We start from the raw sequence: 27,054 nt of genomic DNA on the forward strand, positions 1-27,054 counted from the left end.
GCCTGGTCTACAGAGTGAGTAGACAGCCAGGGCTACATAGAGAAACACTGTTTCAAAAAATACAAAACAGCAACAAAAAATATTTTAATTATATGTATATGAGTATTTTGTCTGTATGTATATATGTGTACCACGTGCATACAGCACCTTCGGAGACCAGAAGATGATGTTGGATCTCCTGGAACTAGAGTTACAGATGGTTGTGAGCCATGATGCAGGTGCTGGGAAATGAACCCAGGTCCTCTGCAAGAGGAGACAAGTGCTCTTAACTGCTGAGCCATCGCTCCAGCTCTGAAAAGTGATGGGGGGGGGGACAGGGAGGATATGCATTGAGTTGTGGGGATTTGGGTAGAGGAGTTGGAGAGATGACTTGGCCAATATACAGCCTATAAATGTATAAGACTTTCAAAGACTGAGCACAGTTTTTAAAGATGAGGCATTGTGAGAATGAGAAGCTCGGGTGATTGTGAAGGTCGTTTACAGAGTGGGAGTCGGTCTCAAAGGGCCACAGTGATAGCAGAATGGTGGAGATGCAGGTGAGACGGCTGGTTGCCAGGGCGCCAGGGCGTTAGGACTGGGGCGAAGGAGGGTTGAGCACCGGGGATGGGGGTCTTTGTGGTCACAGAGTGACTCTGTCTCTTGACTGTGCTGTGCACACACCTCACCACCATGAGGTCCCTGCTGTGGATACTGTACTGCAATTATGTAAATCGGGTGACTGGCACACCGATCTCCAGGCTCTACAGTTGTAACTTCCTCTATCTATAATTACATTAAAATAGAAAGCTAAAAGAAAAAAAGAGCTCGGTGGTGCAGGTGCCGAGGCAGAAGAATCACAAATTCAAGGACCACTTGGGCAGCAAAGTAAGTTCAAAGCCATCCTGAGTAACAGACTGCCACAAAATTTAAACATTAAAAGTAGACTTTGGGTGTAGCTCAACAATAGTATGCTTTCCTAGAATCTGCCAGTCCCATTGAGGGGCTGGGGTGTAGCTCAGTGGTAGAGCCCCTGCCTAGAATCTCCCAGTGAGGGCCTGGGCTGTGACTGACTCAGTGGTAGAGCCCCTGCCTAGAATCTCCCAGTGAGGGGCTGGGGTGTGGCTCAGTGGTAGAGGCCCTGCCTAGAATCCCCCAGTGAGGGGCTGGGGTGTGGCTCAGTGGTAGAGCCCCCACCTAGAATCTCTCAATTTGGCAATGAGATGGTAGAGGTGTGGCTCTTCTGAGAAGTCAGTAGTGAGGGGCTGGGAATGTGGCTCTGTGGTAGCATACTTGCGTTGCTTGTAAGGGGTCCTAGGTTTAATATCCCAATTAAGAGAGAGGCAAAGAAAGGGAGAAAAATAATAATAAAACGAAACTCTGATTTTAGAGTGGAGCTAAAGCCCAGGCACTCGGGTCACAACCTCCTCAGGGAGACTCTTGGAACTGAACCCATCTCGGGCCCTAGCAGGAAATCTGGGCCTTCTGCCTCCCAGGGTGCTGAGACTGTGCACAGTCCTGTCACCAGAGGAAGTTAGGCAACAGGTCATGGATGCTTCGTGGTAGCCAAGGGCTACTAGAGAATTCCAGGGCATGGAGGCAGGACTCCCAGGAACAGCAGCTTTGATATCATCGCTTTTCCTTCCAATGAGATAAATGGTCTCCACTGAAGGTGACTGGGCTGTCGGTTCCTCCCCCAGGGAAGCCACGGAGCCAGGCAAGTGAGAGAGCACAGGGAGGCTCTCCAGAGCTGGTAGGGAGCCCCAAGCCCCTGGGCAGGACTTTGGGATGAGAATACTGTCGGTGCCCACCCACCCAGGGTTTACATCATGCATGTGGCATGCTCCACAACATACAGAGAGCAGCACATACGTGTGGCAAACAGACCAGGGTTTAGATTCCACTCTCCATCTGTCTGCTGTGACATCCCTGTATCTGGTCTAAGGACAGTGATGACGTTAGTGTGATCAATCTCATAGGAGTATTCCGTGGTCACCCTTTCCAAATCACAAGCGTGTGACCCACTTTCCGTGTGTCTGTTGTCACTTTGTACAGGTGCTCTGGAGAAGGGAGCTGCCGCTGCTGTGAATATCGCCACCTGCTCTGCTGACTGTCACAACATGGTAGCTGTTATGTCACCACAGGCTCATATTTTGAACACTCAGTCTCCAGTTTATGGTGCTATTTTGAGAGGCCATGCCCGGAGCTTTAAGGAGATGGGGTCTAATGGGCAGAAGCAGGACACTAGAGGTGGGTCTTGAAGGTTACACCCAAGCCCTGGCTCCAGTCTCACTTCCTATCCTCCGGGTCCTCCAACAACGCCACACCTTCCCCACCATGATGGACTGGAATCTCTTTGAAACTATCAGCCAAAGCAACCCTTTCCTCCCTTGTGCTGTTGCTGTGGGTATTTGCTCACAATGACAGATCACACCTGTAATCGGACATTTCCTGTCCTGACCGCCTGTTTCCAATACCCGGCAGCCACTTCCCAGATTACCACATAGAGGCTTATATTAACTATAAATGCTAGGCTAATAGCTCAGGATTATCACTAACTAGCTCTTACATTTAAAGTTAACTCATATTCTTTATTTATGCTCTGCCACGTGGCAGTGCCTTTATTAGCATGGCATGTCCATCTCCTGCTCCCTCTACATCTGGCTGGCAAGTCTCTGACTCTGCCCTTCCTCTTCCCAGAATTCTCCTAGTCTGGCTCTTGAACTCAGTCTCTTCTTGCCTAGCTATTGGCCAATCAACTTTTCATTAACAATGAGTATAATCCACAGCACACACCTCTGACTACTGAGTTGGATAGAAAGACCCTTAAGAATAAAACATTACTTCCCATTCACTTCCCAGGGAAGATAGTTCAGGGAGATTGAACTTTGGGGTGATGAGGGAACTCTTCCCTGCCTGCTGCCCTGCCTGCTGCCCTGCCTGTGAGGGGTGGTGACCACCTCTTGTACAGGAAGCAGATGAAACCAAGAGTGGGGATGATGGGGACGAATGAATGTGGGTACTTCTTGACTGTGAGTCTCTATCCCACCCCATTGTTGCCAGAGCCCAGCTCTGCTTAGCCATCATATCCCAGGGAAAGTTCTAGATGTAGACATTGGTGGCCTGTAGCCTTCTTAAAGGCGAGGGTAGCCGAGGTGCCTGCCTGGGTCCCGTATCTAGGATAGGGGCAGGTCAGGGATGAATTGCACCATCTCAACCCAATGTAACTCGGGAGATATGACATTAGAATCCAGACTATTGTGCTGCTCAGACCACGGCACCTGCAGTTCCTCTGCTCTCACAGACACCCACAGGCAGCACCGCGACTGTCTGAGGATCTCCGATGAACAAACATCCAGGTGTTCGGATCCTTCACCTGGGAAGTGAGTTTATATCAATGCAGGTACAGCCAGCCACACATCCTGCTCCCTACCTCTCCCCTCCTTCGGGCTGCCTGGGAATCAGAGGTCCTGGCTGCAGGGTTGTACTGTGAAGCTCCCTTCCTCAGAAAGCTATGATAAGGTATGTGGGTCTGATTCCTCTCTTCGGGGATTCCAATGTGCTGTCTGTCTCTCACTTGGGAGCCTGAACTCAGAGTCCCTGATATGTTGTCTGTCTGTCTGTTTGTCTGTCTATTCATGGCATTAAGCCCTTCTAATAAACTTCTTACCCATGATAATCCATCTCAGTGTACATCTTGAACTTGTGTCCAGGACCTCTCAAATGGGGCCAGAGGCACAAAGAGGCCCGTGCCATAACCATGGTTTGGCACTGGGTGTCCTCTGTCTAGGACATGCAGTTCGGGCTTCCCAGTCTCTGAGACCAAGAGACCTCCTTGGTCAGCCCCTCCTCCAGTCAGCCCCGCCTCATCCCTGGCTAGGTCTAGGGCTGTAAGTCACTGTGCTCTGGTTTCCACTCCTGTTCGCTAGGTATTTCTCAAGGTAGGGACGCCAGCAGCCTCTCCTGTCCCCAGAAATGGCCCAGACATGGCCAGAGGAAACCACTCAACCCCATTCCTCTCTTTCTTGGCATCCAAGGAAGCAGCAGGGGCCATTCTGGACTGTTCTCTCTTCTGGCGGGCATTCTAGGTCCCATTAGTTCCTCCTCCATGGTCCTGACCCCCTTGTTTCCTTTCTCCATCAATGACCATGAACTCTCAAACTCTCTGTCCACATCTGCCAGTCGGTCTTCAAAACCCTCCGAACATTCTCCCAAGTGTCCTGATCTGCCCACCCTGCTCATAGTAAAATCTTCATCCTGCCCATGACTTTCACTGTACCCACTGTTCTGATCCCCTTGAACAGTTATGCCTGCTCCATCTCTCTGCTCAGACACAATGATTCCCTTCTTCCACAACTACAATGACATTTTGGCCTTGAGGCTTTGCCCTTGGCGGTGGCTCTCCTTAGAACTTCCTTTTCCAAAAATGAGCTGCACTGCCTCTCTTTCCTCCCAGGCTCCACCCGAACAGCCCCTCTCCCTAAAAGCTCAGCCTTCTGTGACACACCTGGCATTGCATCATTTTGGCACCATGTCAGTGTCCTCACTATCTGTAGAGGAGCCAAGGGACACCTGCTCATCTGAGTGTCCCCTGTCTCCTTACACTGTCAGCTCCCAGAGGTTGGGAGGGGCTGTTTCGGGGCCTGGCACTGGCTCACTAATCAAGTGTGACACTCTTCTGGGGTTCAAGAGATGTGTGGAGGAAGTCCCAGGCCTGACTTCTGGTCCTGCTAGGGCATCTCATGGGACGTCAGCCTCCTGAGAGATGGCCTTAGGGCGTGAATGTGAAAACTCTCCCACGGGCTCCGGTGTTTGTTTATCAATTTTATTCTTGTTTTAGGATCATGTGTTTGAACACTCTGTCCCCAGATGTTGGCACTCTTTTTGGAAGGATATGGAACCTTCGAAGTCCTGACCCAGCTATCAGAAGTGCCTCCTGTGGTCTCTCAGGGCAACGCTTGAAGGTTTGTTTCTGGTTCAGGTCCACCATGTGCTCCCGCCGTGACAAGCATGGCCCCGCCTTCCCTGCCATGACATTCTGAAACTGAACAGAAAGAAGCCCTTCTGCCCTTACAGTGCTTCTGCCAGGGGTTTGTCACAGCTATGAAAGAAGTAACTGATACAGGTGATTTTTTTTGTTTAACTTTGGAGGTTTGTTCACAGCCTTCATCTCTTCAGCCGAGTCCATAAATGACCTGAAATGTTTCCATTTATTATGTTTTTGTTGTTTTAAACCAAATCACATGAGAGGCTGGAGAGATGGCGCAGCAGTTAAGGGCACATACTGATTTTTTTTTAATATTTATTTAATTATTATGTATACAATATTCTGTCTGTGTTATGCCTGAAGGCCAGAAGAGGGCGCCAGACCTCTTTACAGATGGTTGTGAGCCACCATATGGTTGCTGGGAATTGAACTCAGGACCTTTGGAAGAGCAGGCAATGCTCTTAACCACTGAGGCATCTCTCCAGCTCCCGCACATACTGATTTTGCAGTGGATTTGAGTTTAGTTCTCAGCACCCAGCTTAGGCAACTCACAACCACCTGCAGCTCCAGCCCCAGGAGCACTGACCACCTCTTATGGCCTCCGTGGGTACACGTACAGACAAGCAGGCAAGCACACAGACATATAAAAGTAAATCAATCCTTTAAAAATTCAACTCTGGCCTCCTTCAGTGCGGACCTGGTGCCTCTTTTGTGAAGCGGCAGCTGAGGCGACTCCAGCGTTGGCCATGGCCAACGAGAAACCCAAGGAAGGAGTCAAGACCGAGAACAATGAACATATTAATTTGAAGGTGGCAGAGCAGGATGGCTCTGTGGTGCAGTTTAAAATTAAGAGGCATACACCACTTAGTAAACTAATGAAAGCCTATTGTGAACGACAGGGTTTGTCAATGAGGCCGATCAGATTCCGGTTTGATGGGCAGCCAATCAATGAAACAGACACACCTGCACAGTTGGAAATGGGGGATGAAGATACAATTGATGTGTTCCAGCAGCAGACGGGAGGTGTCTACTAAAAAGGGAACCTGCCACTTTACTCCGGAATTTTGTTATAGACCAAGAATACATTTGCAATTAGAAAGCCGCAGCTTGGCTCCACCACATCCTGACTACTACAATAGTTTTCTCTATCCTTTCATTTCCTGTCCCCATTTCTTTATTGCACATAAAGTAACTGGTGTATGTGCACAAGCATACTGCGCTTTTCTTTCTTTCTTTTTTCATTTTTAAACTAGATGGCCCATGTTCTGTTTTGATTGACAGCAGATGGAGGTGGTCTGGGGGAAAGTATTGGCTCTGTGAATATACCCCCCTGCTCCATCAGTGGCACACTCATTCAGCTCTTATCTTTATATTCCAGGAAGTTATTTTGCTCTCAGTGTTTTTTTTAATATTTTTATGCATTATTTAACTTTATTTTATGTGCATTGGTGTGAAGGTGTCAGATCCCCTGCAACTGGATCTTCAGACAGTTGTGAGCTGCCATGTGGGTGCTGGGAATTGAACCCAGGTCCTCTGGAAGAGCAGTCAGTGCTCTTAACCACTGAGCCATCTCTCCAGCCCTGCTCTCGATGTTTTAACAAAAGAACCCAACCACAAAATCCTTGCACACCTTGTTCGATTGGAGAATTTTAATGTTTTTCATTTATCATTGTAAAACCAAGGACAATTTTATAACTTTTTTGTACGTAGCTGTTACATGTAGGGCAATCTGTCTTTAAGTAGGGATAAATTACTCTTGAACAAAATGATCCTAGATAGTTTTCCCTTCAAGTCAAGCGTCTCATTGTTTAAATAAACTTGTTTAAAATGAAAAAAAAATCAACTCTGTATTGTATTGTAACACCATCTTACTACATAGCCCGACTTGACTTCGAGCTCAGATCCTCCTGCCTCAGCGCCCTGAGTGTTTGGATGACTAGAACGCACCACCACACCCAATTTTCTTTTGGTTTGGTTTTAACTTTTCTTTCTCTTTTATTTGTTTGTCTTATTTGGTGTATATGAGTGTTTTGCCTGAATGTATGTCTATATACTGTGCTGGATCCCCTGGAACTGAAGTTACGGATGGTTTGACTTGTGCCGCCACCATGGATGCTGGGAACCCAGGTCCTCTGCCTGAGCAGCTAGTGCTCTTAATCACTTAGCCATCTCCCCAGCCCCTTAACCTTTCTTTCTTAACTGGGTCTCTTCCTGTGCTTTTATTGCTTAAGCAATCACTGTTTCAGCAGGCTGCTTTTGTTCCGACAGAGGCTAAATGAGGCAGCAACAAGGACATCCTTTCTAGATAATCTCCCGAACTAGCAGGGCTCGTGACCAGTGGTTCTCTCAGCCTGTGGGTCAGACCTCTTTGTGGGGACAAATGACCCTTTCCCTGGGGTGGCATATCTGGTATCCTGTGTATCCAATATTTACGATTCATAAATCATAGCAAGATTACAGTTATAAAGCAGCAACGAAATAATTTTATGGTTTGGGCTAACCACAGCATGAGGAGCTTATTAAAGGGCCACAGCATTAGGAAGGTTGAAAACCACAAAAGCAGCCTTAAGGGAGGATGAGAACCACAGGCCCAGACTGCAGCTGCTAGGGCAGAGGTTATCCCGCTAACCCTAGTTATTGATATGGCTCTTTTCCCAAGGGCAAAGTCCTCAGGATGCCACTTTACCAAGCCAGACCAGCTGGAGCCAGGGTCTGTTCGTAAGGTGTGTCAGGGTGTGCCCACTAGTGTATGCTGTACTTGTGGGAATTGGAGCAAACTTCCACGCCAGCTGTCTCAAAAGACGCTGGTTTATTCTCAGACTCACCTTGCCGCCTGCCCTTGTTTTAACTACTGGTGTTGGGAGTTGAGACAGGGTCTTCTTATGTAGTCCAGCTGGCCTCAGACATACTTTGTAGTTTGAGGTTAGCCACAAACTCATGGTGATCCTCCTGCCTCAGCTTCTGAGAGCTGGGATTGTAAGTATGCGTCACCACACCGGATTTAGAGCCTGAGATTTTACAAGCTGTCCTACCGCTTGTGGGGAAGGGTCTTGACAAAGATGGAACTCTCCTGCAGGTCCCCTGGCCCCTAAAACCCCAAGTCTCACTTGGGTTCTGTGCTCCGAAAGTTCCACATGTCTCCTTACATCCAAGTCTGATGAGCTGCAGTTCAGTCTTGTGTCTGAGCCCGGTCCCTTCATGTCCTTGACCCTGAAAGACTAAGACTATGGGAGTGGAGAAGACCCAGGACCCTGTGCATTGCTAGTGGTTCGAACCAAAGTGTCAGGGTAGCCCAGTGGTGACAGAGTGGCCAAAGAGACAGAGCCTGTGACTCAAAACTGGACTCTAAAGGTACCAGCGAATGGGGAGATTCAAAGAAGCTACTTAAACCTCCCAGGCTCAGATACTCCTGCTCTTCCAACACCAGAGACCATCAGCTTTCACAGACAGCAGCCACGTTTGAGTCTTACAGTGAGGGTGGGGAAGGGGATGAATTTGCCTTCCTATTAAGTTCCCAAATCCAAACACTGCTGGCTTCCCCGAGGCCCCTCCACAAGGTTATAGAGCAGTAGCAGCTGTTGGGGAGAGGAGACTCACTGCCCAGTCATGCTGCCTCCAAGTCTTGAGACAATGCAGCTTTTGTGAGACATGGCCCATGCTGGGATGGATTGTTCAGGGGTGCAGTTATCTTTGAGTAACTCAATTCACTGAGCTGGGGTCAGATCGTTTGGTCTGTCCCGGCCGCCCTATCGAGGGTGTATAAATGTCTGTCCGCATCTCCCCATAAATAGCCACACACTTTTCACAGGCCTTTTCCTGGGGGTCTCAGCCCTTCTCAGAACAGCCCTGTCTTTGTAAACTGGGACCTAACATTTGTTTGGAAAGCTGAAGGCTTGAAGTGCAGTGTAGTGGTGAGGGACCTCAGTGCAGCCAACACACACTGGTGAGATGCTAGGTCTGTCTATGGTTCCCACCTTAACCACAAGGGCCACAGAGTAAGGGAGGGTAAGGTAAAGCCAGCAGGGTGCTGGCCGCCAGGAGTGGTGGGGACTGAGGCATATGGGGAGCCTGCATGATCCTTAGATGACATCCAGGCAGCAGACCAGGACGAGTCTGTGGCTTGTCAGTCGTGAGCTCAGGATCTTGCCCCCACACAGGGCCCAGCAGAGGGAAAGGAAAAGCTCTGAGATCATTCCAGACACAAGATGACCGATGCCCATGGTGGTTCCTCTTCACTGTCAGTGTGACTGGATTTAGAATAGCCTAGGAGACACACCTCTGGATAGAGCTACAAGGAATTCCCAGAGGGTTTATTCGAGGGGGGGACGACCTACCCTGAATGTGATAGTGTCACACCATGGGTTGTGGTCCTGGGCTGGATAAAAAGAAACTTCTTCCTGACCGACTGTAATGTGAGCAGCCACCTCGGGTTCCCACTGCCGCGCCTTCCCTGCCATGATGGACTGTACCCTCAAACCAGGAGCCAAAATAACTTTAAGCTGCTGGGGTGGTGTGAATGAAAACGGTTTCCTATAGGCTCATGGACTTGGACACTTGGTCCCCAGTTGGTGATGCTGTTTGTGGAGGTGATGGAGAACCTTAGGGGAGGAAGCAGAGCACTGGGGGGGGGGCAGCTTTGAGTGGAGCCTTGCCCCACTTCCTGTTGTCTCTCTCTGTCTCCTGTGTGTGTGGAAAACAATGTGACCAGCCAGCTTCCTGCTCCTGCCATCATGTCTGCTGCCAAGTGTCTCTTCCCATGATGAACTCTGTACTGGAACCATAAGCCAAAAGAAGCCCTTTCTTGGGGCTAGAGAGATGGCTCAGTGGTTAAGAGCACTCACTGCTCATCTAGAGGACCCAGGTTCAATTCCCAGCACACACACCACAGCTCACAATTGTCTGTGACTCCAGTTCGGGGGGCGGGGGGGGATTTGATGACTTCTTCTGACTCTGCAGACCCCACATACACGCATGTAAAACACACATACACATAAAATCAAGAAGAATAAAGCTTTAAAAACAAATAAAGGAACAAACCCTTTCTTCTCAAAGTTGCTTTTGGTCATGAGATTCTCTCACAGTTACAGAAGCGTAACTACCTAAGTTGTTTTTGCCTACTATTTTGTTGCTGTCATGAGAAAAATAACTGATACACCCCTTTCCTCCAAAGGATGGGTCTAGACTGGTATGTGACATTAGGACATTTATTTTATGTCCCTTTTGTACAGGTCCCAGGGCCAGGTAGGGGGACAGGAGACAAGGAAAGGGACTGCAATAAATAACATGGACAGACAGAACGCCCCTCTAAACAGCTGAGGTTAAAAGGGGGTAGAGGGGAGCTGTAATATGGGCATGGTACGTTGACATGGAGGAACAGCAGGGAAGGAGGGGGAGGCCAGACCCCCAGGACCTCACTATCTCCTGCCCTGCCCCTTCCTGCCCTCACCCCTACCACTTTCAAGAGGAAGGGAGCCCACAGCCAGTGGGGGCCAGCGAAGGTCCTGATGAGGGGGTGAGCCACAGGGCCAGCCCCCCAGCTTCACTTGACTCGGATTTCGGCGTACTCAGCCAGTTCCTCTGTCAGGGTGTAGCTGTCCTTGGTGGGCTGTTTACCCAGGTCTGAGTGGGAATAACTGAGGTCCAGCTCTGGGGGCTCCCCCCGAAGGCCCAGCAGCCTCCTCCCAGATCCCAGGCGCCTCTTGCTCTATGGAGGGGAGAAGATAGCCATCAGCAGAGTTCTTTCTGACTTCCCCATCAAAGCCTGGGGCGTTGGCACCCCTTTCTGCAGGGCCACCAGCTCAGGGAGTTTCAGTCACAGAGACCCATTCAGGGTGGGGGCCTTTGCAAGCACCGGCACCTACTAACATCGCTATCTTCTGATTGCGAACCTTGACATTTGCCTAGGAATTCCAGGCTCCAGGAAGCCCTCTTTGAGAAAGTAACCTTAGGGTGCAGGATTTAACCCAGAACACCTCTCTAGATTATATCTTGGTGGGACCACGCTTATGGGAAGTTTCCAAGTTGCCTGGTTCAATAAACCTTTATCTCTGTGGACGTGGCATGAGGTCTCCTCATTGAGGAGATCCTGCGGGTGTGAACCACCCCTCTTCCCCAGCTCTCTACTCCCGCCCCACCAACATCTGGACACACAGTAGGACAGTGGCCACAGACAGAAAAAAGGAAATCAGCGGAGGGACAGACTAGACAAGGCCAGGGCTGCTGAGCGAGGCTGGGATTAACCAAAGAGCGCCACAGATGCCTGACTGGGACACACACACAAGCACACCAGCCCCGAGGCCCCGCTAGGGCCCAGAGGCTGACACACTGAGGCCCCCGGAACCTACCTCCTGGGGCTCTCAGTGACTTTCCCGGGTAGAGACCTCTCTGGACTATTGAAGAAGGAAATGAAGTCACAGGCACAGGCCAGGAGGGCAAGGCTACCCAGGCCCCACCTCTCCAGCCCTCTGGAGCCTCCACGGTACCTCCTCCCCTCCAAACCAGCCCTCCAAATACCCGCCCATGAGGCTGGCCTCCCTTCTGCTCTGGCTTTACCGCCCCCCCCCCCAGCCCCACCTTTGGCAACCTTGACATTGTGACATTCCCTAGCTAACCGGGAGCCACAGCGGTGTGGCTCTCACCTCATACTTATCAGGTGCCCCAGAGATTCGGAATTCGGGGGTGTACAGGACGTGAGGGTTGTCCCCCGCCGAGAAGCTGGGGTTCTCTGTGACGTTCTTTCTGCAGGGAGGCATGACACATCAGTTTTACTGGGGACTCCTGGGTCACCCTCTCCCCACACCCGAGTGCCTCCCTCCCTAGCTGCTTCCAGGGTGCCTGGGCTTGCTCACAGGTGGAGAGCTTCAAGCAGGCCAGGAGGCTGCAGCATACAACATGGCCGAGCATCCCGGGGAGTCTTCCCAGTACAACATCTGTCCTGCCCACGCACACAGAACTACCTGGCTTGCTCACCCCAGCCTCCCACAGTCTCCCCCCACCCTGCCTGGAGTCTCCACGTCTCCAGACCAGCGTAGCTGGTACTCACTTTCTGCGGGTCTGGGTGATATAGCACACAATGGCGATCAGGATGGCAAAGGCGACCACGGCACCCACGGGCCCGATTTTGGCCCACATCAGTCGGTCTAGGGACAGAGAAGGGGCAAGAACTCTCAGGCCTATGGATAGACCTGAGGATGCCTGGATTGTCAGGACACCCCCAGGGAGTCAGAGACCAAACTTTTAGGCAGCCTCTGCTCACGGAATACAAAGTGAACTTTCTTAGTACTGGAGTTTGAACTCCATGTCCGCCCAAGTATTAAGCAAATGCTTGCTCCTTGGGCCCCAACCCCTCACTGGGGGATTCTAGGCAGGGGCTCTACCACTGAGCCACACCCCAGCCCCTCACTGGGGGATTCTAGGCACATGCTCTACCCTCAGCCACTTGCAATCTTAGTAAGTTGCCTAAGCAAGCTTAGAACTCATAATCCTTTGACTCGGCCCTCCCAATAGCTGGGGTGACAAGTCTGGATAACATCTTTTGCTGTTTTATCCGTCTATGTGATTGACCCATGGTTAGGGGCCTGATCAGCAGCAGGAATAGGAGTGGGGCAGATCCAAGAGGCCCCGCCCTGTGGCTCCCACTCCCAGATCACATCACTCACGTGCTCCCTGGAAGGGCAGCTCTAGGCTCTGGGTGCCATAGAGGTTCCTGGAGGTGCAGATGACCCGGGGTGGGGCCTGGGCCTGCCCCCGTAGCGTAAGGATGCTGGTGAGTAGGAGGCCGCTGCGTTCCGAGTACACGAACTCCCTTTCCGTCTCATTCACAGTCACGTTCCGGGAAGGCAGCTCAAAGGCCACGGAGGGCTCCGGATTCGATTTCACCACACACAGGCACTGCACTGTGTCTCTGGCCGCGGCACAGTGGGACTCCAGAAGGATTATGGGAGCAACTGCGAGATGAAAACCAAGGCTGAGGGTGAGACCAGGCCTCCAGAACGCTTTGGTAGGGGCAAGTCCAGGGTGTCCAGAGGTGGGCGGCTAGCTCTGTGTAGTCCTGGCCTAGAAACATGGACTCCCAATCCCTCTGTAACCCTGCCCACTACAAGTTGTCCCTTCAGACTGAACACGATCCAGCAGCAACATGGGACTTCACAGCCCCTGGCAAAGTCCTTAGATTGTCCCGAAGCGCTGAAATACACTAACCAGAGCTGGGTATGATAGTGCACGCCTGCCTTTAATTCCAATACTGGCGGGGCAGAGGCAGGTGGACCTCTGTGAGTTCGAGGCCAGCCTGGCCTACTTCGAGAGTTCCAGACCAGCCAGGGCTCCAGAGTGAGACCCTGTCTCAAACAAGCAAGTACACCAGTCTAAACCAACATCCCCACCCTGTACACACCATCAGGCCTCCTGTGCTCGATGACAGTCATGGGGAGATTTAAGAGAGAGATAGAGAGTCGAGTCTGAAATGGCAGGCACCTCAGAAGGATACTCGTTTCTCACTCTGCACACGATGGGGGGGGGGTCATAGCCCCCTCCCCCGCATACAAGTTCTCCTAATAGATACCTTACATGGACCACCATAAAATCCAAGGACTCCTTCTTGGGAATCTGGACCCATATTAGCCCGGGTGTTTGAGATATTCCCTGTGAGACCCTCCTGCCTCTACCTTTGACCTTTGAAGTGACTCCAGCCTTGATATGGGGACAGAACAGCCATGTTCTCCCACCTGCACCATCTCTAACTTTGGCCATGGACTCTCATCGTGGTTGGGGGGTGAAGTTTTCCAAAAGGGACCCATGGGCTCTGGCCATTTGACCCCTCCAAGCCACAGCCTCCTTCGGCAGCTTTCCTCCCTCTCCCCTGGCCCTGATGATGCTCCCCAACTTGCTTCCTCACCTGGAGACTCCTTGAATCCCCATCCCCTTTCTCATTACCACCAACAACCCTCTCCTCCTAAGCTTACATGGTTGAGCCTTGCTTCCATAGCTCTGATTACACATTTAGCCTAGGATGGTTTTTTTTTCCTTTCATTTTTTCAGAATAGAAGTTATACTAGAACATTGAGTAATGCTTTTTGCTTGTTTGGTTTCATTTTGTTTTGTTTTGAGACAGAGCCTTGTTATGTAACTCTGAATAGCCTGGAACTTGCTGTGGTTTTCCATCTCCCAAGTGCTGGGATTGCCAGGCTTGTGTCACCATGACCAGTTAAATGATGCAGTTAAATGAACTCTGTGAGTTCGAGGCCAGCCTGATCTACAGAGTGAGTTCCAGGACAGGCTCCAAAGCTACAGAGAAACCCTGTCGAGGAAAACAAAACAAACAAAAAAGAATGAATACTAGAGGTCACCAATTGGCCACCAAGTCCCTGGACTCCTCCTGTCTCTGCTTCCAGTAGTAAGATTGCAGGAGCCTGCCTTCACACATGGCTTTCTTCTTCTTCTTCTTCTTCTTCTTCTTCTTCTTCTTCTTCTTCTTCTTCTTCTTCTTCTTCTTCTTCTTCTTCTTCTTCTTCTTCTTTCATGATGCATGTGATTTTAACTCAGGTCCTCACGCTTGTACAGAAAGCATATAACACACCAAGCCATCTCCCCGGCCCCTAAAGTATGCTTTTAAAACTATGCACATCCAGGGCCTGGAGAGATGACTCAGTTAAGAGCAATGGCTGCTCTTCTAGAGGTCCTGGGTTCAATTCCCAGCACCACAACAGCTCATAACTGTCTGTAACTCAAGTTCCAGGCGATCCAGTACCCTCACACAGACATACATGTAGCAACCAATGTACATCAAATAAAAACAAAATAAATCACTAACAAAAGCCAAAGAATTAGACAAAGAAAAAACTATGTTCATCTGTCATGAACGATCTGACACCTCTCTGCTGGTTCTAGACCAAGTGCTGGTACTGAGTGACTTCTGACCCAAATCTGTTCACACAGGCAAAAGACCATCAGCTCACTGACTCCGCCCATTCCCAAGCCCGGAGGAGTGGGCCAGTAACAGCGATGGGCAGAAGAAAGTCACAGGAGCAGATGGATCTGCACCGGAGACGGGTCCTTCCAGCTGGAGCCTCACTGCGCATGCCTCTAAGCCTGCAATGCTACAGCCGAGCCCTGTCCACACTCTGCTTGCTGTAGTGCTGATCAACAGCTCAGCCCAGAGGAAATGAGTGACACCGAACCTGAACTAAGGGAACTTTTCTGAAATGCTGGCGTTCGGAACATCACAGCCAACCCGCTGCCGACAAGGGCCCACTCCGGTCGCCAGAGTGCCGGCCCCCTAGCTGTGTGTGTGTTCAGTATCTTTTCGGCTCCTCAGAAGTTTCAGAATAACTATATGAGCCTTTGGCAAAGTCAAACAACGGAGAGTCGTGGGGGTGCGTGGCTTTGGCAACGCAATTCTGCCATCTACTGGCTATGTGTAGCCAGTGAGCCTTCGAGATGGGAAAGTAAAGATGGAGGTGGAACTTTGGTGTTGGGGTTTGGTTTTTTGAGTCAGAATCCTGGGTACTCCAGTGTGATAGTGGTCAGCACTGCGGAATTACCTGAGCGGGAGTCTCAGTGAGGGCCTGTCTAGAGTAGGCTGGCCTGTGGGCATGACTCTGAAAGCGAACAACATTGGTTCACGGGGTCATCCATGCCCTGACACACACTGAATGAACAGCAAAGAGAGAACTGGGCTTGGCGTTAACTCATCACTCTCTGCTCTTGACTGTGGATGTGTCAGGACCAGCTCCTTCAAGTTCCTGTTAACATGATAGCCCCGCAATGACCGGCTGTAGCCTGGAAACACAAGCTAAACAAACATGTCTCCCCTAACTTGCTTTCAGGAGAGCACATACACACAAACTAAGATATCCAGGCTGGCCTCAGGCTCCCTAGGTAGCCAAGGGTAACTTCTGATTCTTCTCCCTCCACCTCCTGACTGCTGGAATTGGGGGTGGGATGCCAACCTAGCTGGCTTATGCAGCACTGGGGGATGCAACCCAGGGCTTCAGACATGCTCACTAAGTGTGCTACCAACGGAGCTACATCCCCAGTCCCTGGAGAAGGAGAGGTGCTGTTAGCTCACAAGAGGCTATGGGACTCCAAAGACAGGTAAACGAATGAACAGGTATGAAGTTCTTAGCATCCCAGCCAAGTGCTCACATCTGTATAGATAAAGCATCTAGCAGAGGAAGCACGCAAAGCTTTGGCTGCAGTCCCAGGCTTGAGTCCTGAGGAAAAGCCAATGGGACAAGACAGTGATATCTAGGAATGCCTTCGACACATTCGTCTCATCCTCAGTCATCTTAGCTATGAGGTGTTTTTGTTATCTCTTTTTGCAGAAGGAGCTTTGGGCATGGGGGTATGGTTCAGTGGTAGAGCCCCTGCCTAGAATCCCCCAGTGGGGGGCTAGGGGTGTGGTTCAGTGGAAGAGCCCCTGCCTAGAATCTCCCAGTTGGGGGGCTGGGAGCAATTGCTCAGTGGTAGAGCCTCTGCCTAGAATCCCCCAGTGGGGGGCTGGGGGCATTGCTCCACAAGCATAAGGCCCTGGGGTCCATCCTCAGCACTGTTTAAGAGGTACAGTTTAGAGGTCATTTCTATAAGTCAGGCAAAGCTGAGGAAGAAGCCTGGGGAACTAGAACAAGAACATGGCCTCTGTTGTTGGGAAATTCTTGGAAAGCAGGAGGAAGAGGTGTCAAACCTAGGATTTGGCTGCTACCTCCTGTAGTGAAGACAGGCATAGGGTTGTGCGGAGTGGGGGAAGCGGTCCACAGTGAAATCAGGCCAGGTGCTAGTTGGCTGAGTAATAATTACTTTCACTCTCAAGACATTAGCTTATAAGATTGTGGGGGAAAGGGAACACTTCTGCATTGCTGGTGGGAATGCAAGCTGGTACAGCCCCTTTGGATGTCAGTGTGGTGATTTCTCAGAAAATTAGGAAACAACCTTCCTCAAGACCCAGTAATAGCACTTTTGGGTATATACCCAAAGGATGCTCAATCGTGCCACAAGGACATGTGCTTAACTATGTTCGTGGCAGCTTTGTTTGTCATAGCCAGAACCTGGAAACAACCTAAATGCCCCTCGATCAAAGAATGGATAAGAAAAATGTGGTACATTTACACAATGGAGTACTACACAGCAGAAAAAAAAATAACGACAGCTTGAATTTTGCAGGAAAATGGATGGAGCTAGAAAACATTATTTTGAGTGAGCTAACCCAGACACAGAAAGACAATTATCACATGTACTCACTCATAGGTGGTTTCTAAACATAAAGCAAAGAAAGCCAGCTTACAAACCACAATCCCAGAGAACTTAGACAACAATGCGGACACTAAGAGAGACTTACATAGATCTAATCTACATGAGAACTAGAAAGTAGAAAAAGACAAGATCTCCTGAGTAAATTGGGAGAATGGGGACCTCGGGGGAAGATTGAAGGAGGGAGGAGAGAGGCAGGGAGGGGAACAGAGAAAAATGTAGAGCTCAATAAATATCAATTAAAAAAAAAGAGAAAAAAAAGGCATTGGCTTATACATGTGTCCTTAGCATTCCCCTGCCTGTGCTGTGTCTGCTAATAAGCTTGGCGGCTCCCTGTCCCCATCCCCCGCCACTCCAGCGCACATTGCAACAGCTCAGTCAGTGCATGAGCTTAGGGCAGTAAAGCCTAAGCAGTGCAGAGTAGAGCAAGGCTGCCTAGGTCTGATTCTCAAAATCTGCTCTTTCTTAGCTGCATAGCCTTGGGCAAGTGTCCTAATCTCTCCAGGCCTCAGTTTCCTTCTCTGTAAGGTGGGCATTGATATCATGAAAATGAAATGGGACCCTGCACAAAGCATCTCCAACAATGTCTGGTACCTAGCAATACTCTCCAACGGACAAATTCCAGAGTTATTTTAATTGTACAGATGGGCAGTGACCACAAGATACTGAACCTCGCCCTTGGTCAAAAGCTTCTCCCCCCCCCCCCAAACTCCCAGAATGCAGTTAGCACAGATTCAGCTTCCCTGCCATTCCCCATCCTTCTCAGGGAGCAGGGTCAGGCAAAGCAGGCCCTGGTTGGGATGCATGGGTGCCTCCCAATCACCCAGGTGTCCCCACTGAGCCCTGTGGTGGAAGCCGTGGGGGAGGGGCACTCACACTCCACAGACAGGTTGAAGGCAGTGGCTGTCTGGCCATACTGGTTCTCAGCCACACACCAGTACTCGCCATCGTCCTCGGGCGTCACTGCGGGGAGTTCCAGCTGCAGCTGACTTTCATAGATGACCGTGGCCAGGATCTGCTTCTCTTTGAAGATGGTGAGAATGGGGTCAGGGTTGCTCTGTGTGGAGCACAGGATGGAGACAGTCTCCCCTTCTACGGCCACCACCGTCCCGTTCACTGTGGGCTTCCAAGGTGCATCTGGCGGGGAGACAAAATACCAGAACCCATGGGAACTCTTCTATTTGCTGGCCAGTTCCCACCACTAAATGTGACCCGTGACACCTCAGATCTACAGCATCCAGTCCTGGCTGTCTTATTTACATGAATTGCTGTTCTGTATGCAGAGAATCTGTCCCTTTTTAATTTTTTTTTTAAAATGCTGTTTATTTATTCATTTGCTTTTGAGACAGGATCTTGCCCTAGCTGGCCTTTTACCTCACTATATAGTCCAGGTTGGCCTTGAACTTAGGGCAATTTTCCTGTCTCCGCCTCCTGAACGTTGGAATTACATCTGTGACCTGGGAGTTTGTCGTTGGATGTTAGCACTACCTACTCCTTTCCCAGCAATGCAGACTCTTATCTTAACCCTGGGACTCACTTTTCCCATCTTGAAGATGAGCTTAGGAATTCCAGCTTCATAGAACAGGGGGGAACATCTAGCATGGGATGAGACCCTTACGAGTGCCAGGCACTGCCCACTGCCAAGCAAGGCCCTTGTGGGAAGGTGCTGTGTAAGGAAACCAGGCACATTTTCAGCCAGAGGACTTGGGCTTAAAAAACAAAAAGCTTATGGAGGAGGACTCAGAGGGCCATGGTTCTAAGGAGGATGGGGAAGGAAGGCTTGAGGGAGCTGAGCAGAAGGCGTAGGGGATGCCAGGGCAAAGAGCATGTGTATGGAGCAGCCAGGAAGTGCTGAGGGAACATTGGCTGGCACCGTCTTTATTATCCCCAGCCCTGGGCACTGTGCCCCAATACATATTTGTGAATGAATGAATGAAGAATGAAGACATGCGCGAATGACCTGTGCTTGCTTCCCAGTTGAGTGTCCCGCTCTAACGGTGTCCATCTCTTATCACAACCAGGTCCATGCCATGGGCTGACTGACGCCTGGGGTCCCCTCAGTCTTCCCATTAAACTACAACCGGGGCCAGCCAGATGGTTCAGGGGGTAAGGAAGCTTGCAGTCAAGCAGGATGGATGACCTGAGCTGAGTCCCTGGGACCCGTATGATAGAAGACCAGGACTGAACCTCCACACGACAGACATCCCGGCATGTACGAGCTACCCACCCCCACGCACACACAAATAAAGATTAGATACATGTTAAAAAAAAACTTTAGCTGCAACTGTCCTTATTTTAAAATGCAAATAAGCCCCTGGTGTTTAAAACTGGTCCCTCTGAGAGTGGCGCCTTCCCGATGTCTGTTCCCTGAAAGGGTGTATGGGTACCCCGGGGTAGAGGGACTCACACATGACACTCAGCTCCACCGTGCGGTTGTCCTGGCCATAGGCATTCTCTGCCAGGCAGGCGTAGACGCCGTCCTCCCCTGGTGTCACCTCCTCCAGATCCAGGTACAGGCTGTCAGCCACTGCCTCCCTCAACACCATCCCGTCCCGCATCCAAGTCAACAGAGGCAGCGGGTTGCTGTCAGCCCCACAGAGCAGGCTGACATGGGAGCCCTCAATGGCCTCCACAGACGAATTCATCTCCACAATCACTGGGGGGTCTGAGGCCCGGGAAAAGCAAAAGGTCAGGGTCAGATCCGGACCCCTCCATTAGCCGAGATCCCACTTTACAGGCCCCTTCTTCGGGTCCTACACCTTGGGACCCACCAACCAGACCTAACTCCACCCCAGACCCTCATCCCTCCCAGACAGCCCAAACAGTCTGGGTCCCGCCCCAAACCCTACCTTCCAGGTCTCACCCACCAGACAGGTCCCACCCCAATACACCGCCCACCAACAAGACCCCGCCCTAGTCCACACCCATACAAGCCCCTCTCACATTCTCCCTACCCGGCCACTCCCCGTCCCGTCTCTTCCAGGCCCCGCCCCTGCCCCCACCCGCACCCAGGCTCACACTTGACATCCAGGCTGGCGTAGCCCTCGAACTGCAAGGTGGTATTGGGAAAGGCAGCCTGACAGCCCAACCGGTGGCCGTTAGCCTCTCTAGTGGGCACGAAGTGTAGCAGCGACACCTGCACCCAGGTGCCTTCATCCTCACGCAGCCGACCCAGCACAGTGGGCTCCCCCAGCCCCTCATGGCCCAGCCAGCTCAGCTCCGGGCGCAGCTCCGGACAGTTGTCTGGCACCATGCAACTGACCTCCACTTCACTTCCGGCCACCACCTCCGGGGGCACCACGATATTGGGTGTGTCTGTGTATGAGGTAGAGAAAAAGGAGGGTTTTGGAAGCAATCTCAGGCTGAAATCATACCCGCCTTATCCGGCTCCACTCCTGGGACTTTATCCCCCAGGGCCCCCACAGCTCTCTCTCCCCTGGTGTTGGTCGCCTCCCTACCCACACCACGCCGGCCCTAAGCACTTCACAGAGCATATCAGGACCCTAGAATAAAGCTACAACAGTACTAAAAGGGCGCTATTGCTATGCTCACTTAGCCTATGAAGATGCCGAGGCCACAGCTCGGGCAGCATTAAATTGGGCTTCAGACTTTGTCCTCTGCTTCGGTGGCATCTGTGGGTTCTATTTCATTAGATTCCTCTCTGGTTTCTGTATGCATCCCCTACCTGAGCTTTTGGGTGGGGGAGGGGAGAGCAGTTGGCATGGTGCCGTGCGTATGTGTGAGGATATGATATTGTCCTGGATGTCATCTGGGAAGAAGAACCTCAGATGAGAAAGTGGCTCTGTCGGATGAATGGGCCTGCAGGTAAGGCTGTGAAGCTTTCTCTGATCCATGATTGGTGCAGGAGGATTTAGCCACTGTGGGCTGTTGCGTCTTTGGGCAAGCGGGCCTGGAAGGTATGAGAAAAGCTGCCGAGAGTGAGACTGAGGGGCAAGCCGGTAAGCCATCCTCTGTGGTCTCGGCTTCAGTTCCTGCCTCCAGGAGGCCTGGAGTCCCTGCTCTGGCTTCCTGCAGTGGTGGACTCTGACCTGACATCAACTGTAATACCCTCCGCCCTCCCATGGTGCTTTTGGTCCCTGTGTTTATCACAGCAATTAGAAAGCACATTAAGACAGGTATATCACAGGGGCAGGGAGCTGGCCTGTTTTGTAGGCCTGTGTGCATGATTTGGGTGTGTGATAAATGGATACTCTGGTGTGCTGTGTGTGTGGCATGGTTCCTTTCTGTGTTAGGGCTACCCACAAAGACCAAATGCTGCTGGAAAACTTAACCTAAGAACTCTAATTAGGGAAGCCTCTCATGGACCGGGCAGTGGGAGTCCCTGAAGCCAGGCAGGGGCCTCTATTTTAATCACCAAACCTGGCCACAGCTGCCAGCAGATGGTTTTCCCTTTTCTTTCTCTTTTTTTCTCCTCCACAGTTTTGAGGCTTGACCTCATGCATGTAGTCAACACTGTACCACAGAGCTAGATCCTTGATCTGTGTTGTCAGACTTCGGGGCAGGCACCACTATCCGCTGAGTTATTTTTGTGATCCCACCTGCCTTTCTCTGTCGTATTAGGAATAGAACCATGCAAAACCAGTACAAGAATTCAGCCATTAGCCCGAAACCTCTGGTGTTGGTTTCTATGGCAAACAGTGTGCCTGACAGCAAAGGTCCTGCATCTACCAGCCAGAGATTAGATCTGGTACTGCAAACAGCTCTCAGCCTTCAAACCGTGTACCCCCCACCCCCCGCTGTGTCTGCTGTTCTCTGTTCCACTTCACACGAGGAAGCCAAGGCCCAGAAAACTTAATCAAGGTACCCAAAGTCATCCAACCAAAGAGGCATCTAGAGGCCTCACCCCCGACCCCAGGTCCCCTCTGTCTTTAGCTCTAGATGTCTTTAGAAGAATAAGAGCAACCTCAGAGGGCAGCCAGACTACTCAAGGCCCGATTTGTTTATGGCTGTCATCTGTGTGACCCATGTGGGCATTGGGATTTGCACCCACTTAAATCAACCTCTTTTGGGTCCTGCATTCAGAACTGGCGGCACAGGGGCTGAGGACGCCCACCCGTTCTTCCCTCTCCCACCCAGCCTTGCTGTAGCCCCTCAGAGCCCACCCAGCGCTGGGGGACTAACTCACTGATGATGTCCAGAACGCTGTGCTCTGAGAAGGTGTACTGGTTGTAGCCGCCCAGGTCCCCACGGAAATAGTACTTGCCCCCCAGCTCGGGGCTGAGTGTGCTGAGAAGCAAGGTGCAGTTACGGAGACCCAGGTCTCCCAACAGACGGCTGCGGCCCTGGAAGCTCTCGTGGACCACTTGTGTGCGGGACTTGAAGACCACAGGTGGGTAGTTCTTAGGGTAGGGACTATTGAAGTACCAGACGCCGTGTACCACAGCCGGTCGGAGCTCGTCGGGGAAGTCGAAGCGGCACGGGATGGAGACACACGTGCCCTCGAAGGCTGAGATGGATGAGGGCATCCAGGCTCCCCAGTGGCCTCCTCGAGAAGCTATAGGTGAGGGGGGGAGCACAGAAGCTGAGGGACATAGCCCACCCATTATCTCCAACAGTGCCCAGCATGGGCCACTGGGCTGGGATGTGGGGGCTGGGACACGTCTCCCCGGCCATTACCTGAGATCATTATCCAAAACAGCGGCAGAGTGGTGAGGAATATCATGGTGTCCAGCAAGTGAGTGAGCTAAAGCTGAAGAACAAGAGTGAGTTTTTGGCATTGTTGTTTGTTTGTTTGTTTTTCTGAGACAGTTTCTCCTGGAACTTACTCTGTAGACCAGGTTGCCCTCTAACTCACAGAGAGTCATCTGCCTCTGCCTCCTAAATGCTGGGATTAAAGGTGTGGGCTGCCTCTGCCACCACCACTCAGCTAAGAGTGAGTTTTAAAAGAGCCACAGAAGCCAGGCGGTAGTGGCACAGGCCTTTAATCCCAGAACTCACTATCTCTGTGTGTTCAAGGCCAGCCCCATCTACAAAGCTACAAAGAAATCCTGTCCTGAAAAATAAATAAATAAATAAATAAATAAATAAAAAAGACAAGGGCACAAAATGGGGTGCCTGGGCCAAGGCTATCTGCTATTGACATTTATAAATACCAGACCTCACTGCCTCGTTCTACAATGATCCCCCACATTCTGCTAGTCAAAGTGGGGTGCCACAAGCCAAGCTAAGCTCCAAGACTTGAAAGTTAAGCAAGCTGCCTGAAGTTACCCAGCTCAAGCAGGGGCCCAGACACCTCATTCCTGCCTCCATTTCTCCCCAGATATTATTCTCCCTAGAATAATAGGAACAACTGCTCTTCAGTGAGCAGCTGGATCATTTAGGGCCCCGTTTGTCTCATGTCTGCCATTCTCATAGCTCAACTCTGGTCTCTTTGAGATAGGTACAATTACTGGTCACCTCCAAAGTCCAGAGGGGTGCAAAGCTTGCCCAAGGTCACACCACAGTTGGTCTGCAGACTTAGTGGCCAAGCTGTGCTGTCTCTGGGTGGTAGTGGGTGGTGACCTAAGCACCATCGTCCTGCTTTTCCACCTCTCGGAGAGTTCTAGGCAAAGACAGAGCCAACACTCCTTCTGTGGTAAGAAGCGGGTTGTTAGGCTTAAGAAAATATTGGTATTTTAGCCCTTACCTCAGTCTCCCTGAGTTGAGAATATCTCCTGATTCCACTTGAAGTGGCCAGTCAGCCTAGAACACTAATCAGACACAAGTTAGGGGGAGAGAGCCCGAGCGTCCATCGCCCCTGCTCTTCCGTGCGTACTATGGGTTGAGTCCTTGTAAGAAGAACCCTGGATACCCGGGATGCTCCCACACAGCCTCAAAGATACTGCGCCATAACAACACACCCACCAAAGCTGGGGTGTGGGAGAACTGGGGGGGGGGGGAGGAAGGGAGTGGTAGCTCTGGGCTGGGGAGAGCAGCGTGTGGTGAGTGGGGTGAAGGAGCAGATGAGGCCTGGGGGTGGCAGGCAGGGACCCGGTACCATCAATGACTCGGTTTCACAACATCAGCATTCCCAGCATGCCGTGTGAATTCCTGCCGCCCTCTCCCACCCGCAGCAGGCCCCGGGTGTCCCCACCCTCACCAGAGGCCAGTGGCCAATACAAAAGGGCCCTGTTCCCTTGGGGGTGTGGGTGCCCCATCCTAGGGACCTCCTGAGGGTAGGTGGGGCATGAGTGAGAACTTGGACGTTCCTGATTGAGCTCTCCGAGGGGCCAGAAAGGGCCAGAGGTGATGGCCCCTTGGTTCCCCGCTGCTCTGTGGGTCGTTTGGGATTGGAGCCAGGATGTTGAAGTGGCTGCTTCCCCACCCTGCCTCCCCCCCACCCGGCCTTGACTGCCCTCTTCCCACTGCTGCAGACGTTCGGCCAGAAACATGCGAACGCTAGGAGGAAATGTGGCAGCCAGCAAGAACAGGCTCACACAATGGCGATTCGCGCGGATACAACCCCACCCAGAGACCCTGTTTCTACAGAGAAGCGTCTGTGCACCGGCAATGCAGAGACCACCTGACTGCCCTCGGTCTTCGACACAGCACGCCTGGGCAGTCATGGCTCTAACTGTCACACTCACAAGTCACAAGGACCTGCACACGCTGAGGTGTGACTACAGAGCTCTCCACCTATGGGCACAGCACAGCTGTGGCTGGAAGGACCTGGAGGTACCCAGAGGTGAGAACCAACCAATGATTGTAAGCAGATAGGTGTCACGGGCGTGCACACAGAGCATTCTCTACTGGGGCAAACTGTGGTCTTGGGGTGTCTCCGCTAGGACGATGATTTGAAGTTTTCCAAAGAAGCTAGTATTTGTAAAACAAACAGATCCCAAGTCTGTAGTGTTACGTTTCCAGCGTAGAAGCCAGGCAAAGTGACAGCACACCTATCAACCCAGAACATGGGAAAGGAGGCAGGAGGATCAGAAGTTCAAAACCAGCCTGGGCTCCTTTAGCAAGTTGGAGGTTGGTTAGCCTGGGCTACGCATGACCCCATTTCAACAAGCAGAAACAAACCCAAGGAAGGGGTGGAGATAGGGAAAAAAATACACACCTGCAAATCTCTCTAGAGAAGTATAATGAAAAAGAGTCAAGGAGCACTAATACAGAGGGTTCCCCGGGGGAGGGGGACACGCACACTCACCCTCTCACCCCCACCGTGGCTTCAAGTGTCTGATGGCTCTGCGACCTTCCCTTCTCCCCCAGCCCAGACCACTCTCCCGTCACTCCCAATTTTGGGAACCCCAGAGGAGCTGGCCCGGCGAAAGCCACCTCCATCGTGAGGTGTGCCCATGATTGAGGTCCCCTTGTCTCTTCTTCCCAATGCCCTGTTGCTGTCTCCACCCAGTCTCCACTGTCTCCATTGAGATCCCAGTCCGTTCCAAAGCAACACCCTGCCCCATTCCAAATGAGTGACCCTCCAGTTCACGGTGGCACTCCTTGGCTTCTTGGCATACCTGGCCTTGCTCATGCCCTGGCTGCCAGTGCTCCCGACCCCCTGGGGGAGGTTTGCCCCTCCTTCGCCTTAGCCGTCTCTACCTCAGTACTCACTTGGATGGTCTGGCTTCTGTGCCCTCTGCTCCGCTGGCCCAGCTCACACACAGTCCCTCGGCTTCCCAGGGTCTAGGCCCCCACTTGCCAGCCCCTCCTCTCCCCCCGGGTGCCAGGGGCCGCCTGCCTCCAGGGCCCAGCTCCTCCCTGCCCTCGGGGGAGGGGGGTACAAAGGGGCCCTTGTCACCACAAAGCTGGGACCAGGCAGCCCGACGCCTGGGTCCTACTAGCTCCTTCCTAGAGAAAATGGGGGTCTGCCTGCCTTGCTCCACCCCCTTCCTCCATGAGCATATACCCTAATTTTGGGCTTGGGGAGGTAGGAGTGGCCTCATGTTTCTGAAAGTTCCTGGAAAGGTGGAACCTGTTGTCTTCGAGGAATTGGTAGCAACATTAAGTGTGATGTTGGTCCCAAGAGTCCAGTAGAGAGAAACTGGTCTCTAGGAGGAGGAGGCACGATGCCCTCTCCCCGTTTGGCTCCAGAGTCACCTCTGCCATGTTGAGTCCCCTCCATGGGGTCCCTTCCTGGTCTGTTTTCTCCTTTCTACTTCTTGTCTTTCTTCAATGACCTTAGCCTCTGTCCCCTGGTGAGATCACCACCTTCCTCTGGTGAGATCGCCACCTTTCCCTGGTGAGGACAAGGGCTGTCTGTGTCGTTCCGAGTCTCCACTGGCTCAAAAGGTGCTTGCATATGTTCTGCTAAGGCCCTGTGGCATTTGGGACTCAGGGAGGTTATTCTTGACCCTCCTTGCTGAAGAGCTGTCCCCGCCTCATCCTTCCTGACCCCAGCCCTGCTCCCCCAGACTTAACGCTGGGGGCAGTGTCTCCCCCTCTTTAAAGTCACATCTATTGATTTGCTTATTTTTGATTTGTTGTGTGTTTTGTTTGTCTGTGCATCACTTGCCTGTGTGGTGCTCATGGAAGTCCCACAAGGCACCGGGTCCCCTGGATCTGGAGTTCCAGACGATTGTAAGCTACCATGTGGGTGCTGGGACCTGAACCCAGGTCCTCTGGAAGAGCAGCAAGCGCTCTTACCTGCTGAGCCACCTCTCCAGCTCCTACTTTATTTATTTATTTAGTGTATGTGTGTGGATTTGTAAATGTACCTCAGCTGGATGTGGAGGACAATCTATAGGAGTTGGTTCTCTCCTTTCCTCATGGAGGATGGAGGTCCCAGGGATCCACCTCGGGTCATCAGGCTTGGCATCAAGCACTGTTGCCCACTGACCTATCATGCTGGCCCACTCCTCTTTTTTTTTCTCTCCAATTTGTTCTTTTTTTTTTTTTTTTTTTTT

The 27,054-nt window shown here is 51.6% G+C and overlaps 2 protein-coding genes across 4 annotated transcripts; one reads left to right on the forward strand and one right to left on the reverse strand.

Annotated features, from left to right (window-relative positions):
• Nucleotides 1–5,709: 5,709 nt before the first annotated feature.
• LOC126486674 (small ubiquitin-related modifier 2-like) lies at nucleotides 5,710–5,997 on the forward strand. Its single transcript, XM_050119038.1, has 2 exons — nucleotides 5,710–5,863; nucleotides 5,921–5,997. Exons 1-2 carry the CDS (start codon nucleotides 5,710–5,712, stop codon nucleotides 5,995–5,997), a joined length of 231 nt encoding a protein of 76 aa, XP_049974995.1.
• Nucleotides 5,998–10,234: 4,237 nt separating this feature from the next.
• Nucleotides 10,235–22,904, reverse strand: Mag (myelin associated glycoprotein). 3 transcript variants are annotated; one of them, XM_050118979.1, is made up of 10 exons: nucleotides 22,844–22,889; nucleotides 22,353–22,721; nucleotides 20,469–20,521; nucleotides 20,225–20,342; nucleotides 19,614–19,871; nucleotides 18,083–18,343; nucleotides 12,622–12,909; nucleotides 12,006–12,102; nucleotides 11,602–11,701; nucleotides 10,235–10,667 (listed from the first exon to the last, which is right to left on the reverse strand). In XM_050118979.1, exons 1-10 carry the CDS (start codon nucleotides 22,887–22,889, stop codon nucleotides 10,503–10,505), a joined length of 1,755 nt encoding a protein of 584 aa, XP_049974936.1. In that variant the 3' UTR covers nucleotides 10,235–10,502. The 3 variants fall into 3 exon arrangements, with proteins under 3 accessions (XP_049974936.1, XP_049974937.1, XP_049974935.1); XM_050118980.1 differs by having other exon boundaries at nucleotides 20,225–20,521; nucleotides 22,844–22,904; XM_050118978.1 differs by lacking the exon at nucleotides 10,235–10,667 and adding an exon at nucleotides 11,320–11,352 and having other exon boundaries at nucleotides 20,225–20,521.
• Nucleotides 22,905–27,054: the final 4,150 nt, after the last annotated feature.

The sequence above is a fragment of the Alexandromys fortis genome, unplaced genomic scaffold (assembly GCF_014885135.2).
Source record: "Alexandromys fortis isolate MF-2015 unplaced genomic scaffold, M_Fortis_MF-2015_v1.1 scaffold_140, whole genome shotgun sequence".
In the NCBI taxonomy this organism is placed as follows: Eukaryota; Metazoa; Chordata; class Mammalia; order Rodentia; family Cricetidae; genus Alexandromys; species Alexandromys fortis.